The sequence below is a fragment of the Ciconia boyciana genome, chromosome 18, assembly GCF_034638445.1.
Source record: "Ciconia boyciana chromosome 18, ASM3463844v1, whole genome shotgun sequence".
NCBI lineage: Eukaryota > Metazoa > Chordata > Aves > Ciconiiformes > Ciconiidae > Ciconia > Ciconia boyciana.
Genome location: NC_132951.1, coordinates 7,444,529 through 7,451,411, shown reverse-complemented (window position 1 = coordinate 7,451,411; position 6,883 = coordinate 7,444,529). Strand labels below are relative to the sequence as shown.

Genomic DNA, 6,883 nt, shown 5'->3' with positions numbered 1-6,883 from the left:
CCAATGGCAGCGGCCCGCGCGCCGGCGCCGGCCAACACGCCCCCGCCCACACCCCCGGCTTCCCCGCGCGCCCGCGAGGTGGGCGGGCGCTGACGTCAGAGGGACGCCTTCCCCTTAACCAATCAGAAAGAAACACCGCCCGGGGCGGAAGGGGGCGGTAGAAGCTCCTGAGCCAAACTCCCATTGGCTAAGACCCTGGGGGGAGGCGGGGATAAAGCTACAACATCTCCAATCAGATCGGGAACCGGGAGTCGGTTTGATCTTGACGGACGTGGCATGTATCCGGTAGCTTCCAAAGCAGGGGGGGGGCGGGGGCGCTCTGTGTTGATGAACGGAAGAAGTACCCAATGGAATTAGAGCGGGGAAATTCATGGGCGGGCCCAGCCCCTCACAGGCCTGACGCAGGCCCAGTGGCCGGAGACAGGCGGCGAGGCGGGGCCGTCTCTTGGCCCCCCGATGGGCAGCGCGGCTGGCCAATGATAGCGCGGCGCTGCCGGCGGGAGGCGAGACCTCCGTCTGACGGGCACGTGGGCTGCCCAATCAGGCGAGGCAGGAAAGGGGGCTGATTCTGGAAGCCATTACGCCAGTGTCGCAGGGTGGAGGCCGTTGAGCGGGGTTTGCTGTGTGGCTGCGGTACGCAATTTGCGTATCGTTGGCGGTGCCAAGGGGGGAGCGGCGGGGGACGGACACCTCCGGGCCCTGGGGGGCCGGGGGCCCCCCCCCCCCCGTTGTCCCCGGCCCCGGGGGTGAGCAGGCCTGGGGGGGCCCTGCCACCCCTCGGCCCTACCCAGCCTCCCCCAGGGCCCCCTGGGCCCGGCCAGGCCCCCCTGGCCTGAGGTGTCCCCCAGTGCCCCCTCCTCGCTGCCCCCCATGGCCATGGCGTCGCCCCCGGCGCCCCCAGCCAAGAAGCGGAAGATGAACTTCTCGGAGCGGGAGGTGGAGATCATCGTGGAGGAGCTGGAGCGAGGCAAGCACCTCCTCATCAACCACTTCAACGCAGGCGTGCCCCTGGCCGCCAAGGCCGCCGCCTGGCACGACATCCTGCGCCGCGTCAACGCCGTCGCCACCTGCCACCGTGAGCTGCCCGAGGTCAAGAAGAAATGGTCCGACCTCAAGACCGAGGTGCGACGCAAAGTGGCCCAAGTCCGGGCTGCCATGGAAGGGGGAGGCGAGAGCCAGAATGGCAACGGCAACGGGCCGGAGAGCGAAGACCCGACGGGCGCTGCGACCGCCCCGGTTATCCTCACCCCCATGCAGCAACGCATCTGCAACCTGCTGGGAGAAGCCACCATCATCAGTTTGCCGAGTGGGGACTGCAGCGCAGGTGACGGTACCGAGATACCCATCACCGCATCAGCCACCACGGTCACCCTGACCCAGAGTGAGTGCTGCGCCTGCTGAAGATGCTCTGTGCTGAATTTGGAAGGTCGTACGGGGGGCCCTGACACCTGCCCATGAGGAGGCCCTGAGCCCTGTGCGGCGAAAGCCCCAGCAAAAAGAAACCCCCGCCTCTCTGTAATGAAAGTGCTGTTCCCAGTGTGTCCTCGTGCTGTAGGGGAGTGGCTGCAAGACACACACGTACTGAAAGTCGGCTTTGATAGCTGGGCTCAGCCTTAAGAACAAGGGAAGCCAGTATCCTTTGCAGCTTGCAGATTGTTCAGTCCCCCTCTCTGGGAACAAAAGCAGGGGGAGAATCATCTCCAAGGCAGATTTCCCAGTCTGCCCCAAAGAGCGGCTGTCCTTCTGACAAGTGCCATTCTGGGTCTTGTCTTTGCCCTTATGTCAGTTGGGTAATGCCGCTTGGAAAGCTTGTTCTGAACTGGAGGTTGAGAAATTATTTTGTCTAGACAGATAAGGCATGCCCTATTCCTTTGGACTATACAGCCTAGAAGGAAACTCAAATGAGGGTGGAGCAGACTTAAATAGGTCATTTTGTGCATTGCTGTTCATTGTATGTTATCTCACTGAACAGGCAGTATTCCTGTGATATTCATTGAATAGTCCTGTAGATAAAAATCCCCGTACCGCAGCTACTTCTTACCCCCTTTCTGTCCTTTGTTCTCAGTTCCTGCAGAGACAACCTACCACAGTCTGGAGGACGGAGTCGTGGAGTACTGCACAACAGAAGCCCCCACCGCAGTCACTGCCGAAGCACCCTTGGAGATGATGGCGCATCAACATGAAGTGTCTGCGAAACCCCAGGAGCTGAAAAGCCGAATTGCTCTGAACTCAGCCAAGCTCTTGCAGGAGCAGCGAGTGACCAACTTGCATGTGAAGGAGATTGCCCAGCACCTGGAGCAGCAGAATGACTTGCTTCAGATGATTCGTCGCTCTCAGGAGGTGCAGGCATGCGCCCAGGAGCGACAGGCACAAGCCATGGAAGGAACACAGGCGGCACTGAGTGGCCTCATCCAGGTCCTCCGCCCCATGATTAAGGACTTCCGTCGATTTTTGCAGAGCAATACACCCAGTCCGTCGGTCACCGCTGACCCCAGCCAGACGGGGCAGCAAGATGGCATGATCCAGTGAAAGGAACAGTGATGGGACGTATTTCTTGGAAAAATCCTGCCCGTGCTGCCGGTGGACACAGGGAGCGAGGGGTGCTAGCTCCTGTCAATGTGAAATGGCTCGCCTTGGAGTCTTGCTGAAAAACAGCTTTCTTTCTCTGCTAATCTTATGCTAATCTGCCTTTTCAGACTCGTCATACAGAGCCGTGGCAGGATGTGTAATAAACCAGGAACTTAACATTGGTTGGTTTAGTTCCTCAAAAAATAGATTTATTAAAAAACAGTTATTTTTTTATTTCTGTTTGGAAAAAACTCTCTTAAGTATGACACCTCTCTCTCTCTCTCTCTCTCTCAAGATCTATAGTCTTTAACTGACTTCTAACGTGGAGAGTCTCGTTGCGATATCACAGTACTGCAGCTGCCAAGGTACAGTTGTCATAAACTGTAGTGCACAGTAGTGAATGCATTTCTGTCTCTTGCCGAAAGCATTTACTGGAAACCTGGTACTGGATGTGGTACCACCTTCTCTCTGCACCGAGAGTTATGGATACTGCTCTTGGAGTGTGACATCCAGCCCTTGCAGACCAGCGCCAAGCCTACATGCAGTTTAAATCCCACCCACATCCCCTGAGGATATAAATGGGATTAAAATAGCGCATTAACCTCACGTTCTATCTGCGTGTGGTCATGAAATTTCACTATAAACTTGGCAGATGTGATGAAAATTTAATGTCTTGGTTACCAGATACTGTCCTGGGATACGTATCAGAAGCAACGTACTACCTGTCTTAGCGTAGTTAATACACAAGGGCCTGGATGAGTTTCAGATGGGTGTAACAGGTGAAACTCCATCTCTGTCTCATCTGCATAGTTTGTCACCTCCATAACATCGTCATCCATCAAAGTGGACCTGGACTACAGAGCTTCAGCCACGCAGTAATTCCCAGCGTTTAGGAGTTTGTCAGCCACTGATTTAATTGAGTGAATTTTGGAGCGTTACTTGGTTCTGCTGGTGGCGGTGGTATTTGTTCTGTACTTGTTAGGAGCTGGAAGCGAGTACAGCCATTCTTTGTTAGTCTGCTAGCTGGCTTCGAGTGGCATTCTGAGAAACGGGTCTGAGGTTCGCCTTGCTATTTTCTTACCATTATACAGGGTAAAACAACATTGCAGTCACTTTTCTCTTCTTTGAGGTGTTCAGGCTGTGGGGCTTGGTCCTCAATGAGAAAGCTTAATTTCACAGGATGGTGAACATGATTCTCACAGACTTGCAGTAACTTCATAAACTTTTAGATTAAAAGCTCCACTTGTACATGCATGGAAGCAAACTTCAAAAAGAAAAAAAAGGAAGGAAGCATAACTCTTCTCCTCCCCGTACCTTGCAAAGTGTGTCACATTTAATGGGCTTGTTGCTTGCCAGATACTACTTTTGAAATGGAACTTTTTCAGAGCTGGTATTTGCTTGCTGTTAAGTCTCCTTTAGGGCTGAGACGTGGTGAACAACGACTAATGAGGGAGTGAATTTGCACAATCAAATTAAACCTTTACACAGCCTTTCAGGGAGGGATGCTGATGGGGGACGCCTAGTTAGAGCAGTAGGTGAAGAGGCTACCGCTGCCTCTCCCTGGCCTTGACTCATCTCCTCTCGTCTGCAAGTCTGATGGGGTAGAAAAGGCCAGCGCGGTGAGAAGGGTTTGGCCACTGGAAGACTCCTGACCCTTTGGCACTGACATCTCTGTGCTGAGTCAGGGCAGCATCAGCTGCGTCTTCCTGCCCTGTCCGGCATCTCGCCACATGAGTAACACTCACCTGACTCTTCCTCTCAGACTTTGTGGAATCAAATCAATTGCTCAACTGAAATTTATTTTTAAAGTGAAAACGATGTCACATGTGTTGGTTTACCTCATTTGTGTAATGATCTCTCCTTTACAAATACGAATTTTAATAAAAAATACTTTTTTGGTAAACAGGCTGTTTCAGTTCGTCAGCATGCTTCAGGGCAAAAATGAGTTCATGGCAGCAAATTTGCAACGCAGAATCCTCGCTGAGAAAGGGCCAAAGCAAGTTGTGAACAGCCACGTGTTGCGGTAGCTTTTTCTCTTGTTTGCAAACTGTGTAGCCTTGTATTTACATAATTATGGTCTTTTTTTTGTTTCAAATAACAGCTTTTACAGCCTTACCTTGGAGCACTAGTTATTGTGTATGACAGATTACCAAAGTATACTAATCTCCCAACTGCTCAGAAGATGCCACAATAGCCTAAAATGATGGATGAAGTACCAGCCTTTGGCTTTAAATTGCAGCGTGTGTTTTTTCAGTGACTAAGCACTTAAGGTGTGTTACTGGTTCATAGGAGTAAACGTGTTGCCCTTGGAATCACCCATTTTTCTTGTCTTTTCAGGGTAAATACAGAGCTTAGTCAAGCCAGCAGCATTCAGGTGCAAGTTCCGCATACACATTTTTGTCCCATTAAAAAGATGTAGCAACACTTTAAATACAGGGTGAGCACCGTGATGAGGGGCTTGGTTGTCACTCATGGTGAGGTCATCAAACTTGGGGAGGGAGAGAGAAAAGTGTCCCTTATAGTCAAAACCAGGATAAACAGGTAAACAGGGCACTTACAGGGCGAACATATACGCAGGGCATTCAACTGGACAGGGAACTGGTGCCGAAACAGAACAGAAGCTGAGGAGTAACATCCATAAATGTTCATTTGTGCTCCTCTACTGTTCTTTTTGTACCTAGAGATTTGCATTCAGCACCCACAGCGGGAAAGAGCCGCACAGGGATGTTCTGCCACAGGGTACCTCAGCGGTGAGGGCAAGCAGCCGGGCGGCAAGCGGCATCCTTCATACCTGCTGGAGGAAGAGAAGTTTGGTGGGGGACTCTTGGTGGGTCAGAAGATGAACTTCGCAGCAGTTAGAGCACCACTAGCTGCTTCAGGAGCAAAACTCTGGTTGCGATGCGTGCAGCTCAGGCACGGCTTTCCAGGAGATGGCACTGCGCAACGGGGCAAGGCATGGGGATCCTGAGCTGCAGCCAAGTACCAGGCACTGCAGGGCCCTGGCAGGATGGTCCCAGAAATGACCCTTGTCGTCCAGACCTTTTGTAATCCTGCTTGCTCCTCTCCCTGATGAATCTTTTTAGGACTGAGAGCCTGGAGAGCAAGACATTCAATGGGCAGAGCTCAGCCATGAGGAATGCCAGTACCCCTAGAAAAGTCAGGATGCCTGGGAACACAACCCGGGTCCCTCTGCTTCCCGCAAACACGGGCAGAGGACACTGAGATGTCGGGAGCTCACGTCTCTCTTTGGGATGAGTTCACTGCAGAACCGAATGGGCAGGCACAAGATAAAAAAACACATGAATTCTTTAATTATAAGCAAAGGGACCAGGTTTCAAGATTTTTTAGAGGACCACACATAAATGTGTCAGTATCCCACAAGTACAGTGCGCTGCCATAGCTACATTGCAGTTCTGGGAGTGGATCCCCGCCAAGGGACAGAATGATATCACCTGCATACTCACCCAAATTACCTTTACCTCCTCCAGCATGTTTTTTAAGTTTGTCAAGCCTGTTTCGGCAAAGCATTCTTCTGGGGTTTTTGCGTTTTTTTTCTTGATGCTGTCTGAGAGGTTATTGCCAGCAGGTACTGTCGGCATAAGTGTGGTCTGTTAAGTATGAAAATTGAAGCATGTAAGATTCTTTGTCTTTCTTGAAAGCATCTGACAAGACGCTTCACACAAATGATTAGCACAGCTTCCAGGCTGCGTTTTGCGAGTCGGAATGAAGCCCACATCGCCTGCAAACTGGGCTTATGAGCCCTTGGGTCGCAGCCCTGCAAGGTGATTAACCCAAGGAAGAAGCCCAGCCCCAGCAGGGACAGTTTCTGTTACCTCTACCGCCTGGGATCCCAAATTAGAGGTTGCCGTGTCAAGTGGGAACCACAGACTTACAGTTGTTTCTGCTGCGTTTGGGGTAACAGCGGCATTTGTGGGGCTGCAGCCAGAAGCACAGAACCAGTGGGAGAGCCCATGGCCAGCAAGTCTCTTGTCCGGGACAGCACGAAAGGTGACACCTGGGATACAGACACAGGATAACACTTATTAAACACAACAAGCCTCAAGGCAAAGTGGGTTCCAGTCTGCAGATTTTGGAAGAGGCAAACCAGCTCCCATTCCACTGATAGGCCTCCCGGACAGAAACGGAGACTGCTGCCACACATTCCCAGGACACACTGGAGCAGATACGGAAACCAGTAAACAGAAAAAGCCAGGCAGCTGGATTTTCAGGTCTGGCCACATGTTTGGGGAAAGGAATCCACCGACTCCAGATTCCTGTGCTCCCTTTGTCTCTGTGGATAACAGGATCCCCCAGA

The 6,883-nt window shown here is 52.1% G+C and overlaps 1 protein-coding gene across 2 annotated transcripts; it reads left to right on the top strand.

Annotated features, from left to right (window-relative positions):
* The first annotated feature begins 474 nt into the window (after positions 1–474).
* Positions 475–4,565, top strand: NAIF1 (nuclear apoptosis inducing factor 1). Of its 2 annotated transcripts, XR_012045733.1 has the most exons (3): positions 475–1,381; positions 2,066–2,750; positions 2,864–4,564. XR_012045733.1 is itself a non-coding variant. In XM_072883505.1 (2 exons), the coding sequence occupies exons 1-2, from the start codon at positions 871–873 to the stop codon at positions 2,527–2,529; spliced, it is 975 nt and encodes a 324-aa protein (XP_072739606.1). In that variant the 5' UTR covers positions 475–870; the 3' UTR covers positions 2,530–4,565. The 2 variants fall into 2 exon arrangements, 1 of the variants encoding a protein (XP_072739606.1); XM_072883505.1 differs by having other exon boundaries at positions 2,066–4,565.
* The last annotated feature ends 2,318 nt before the right edge of the window (positions 4,566–6,883 follow it).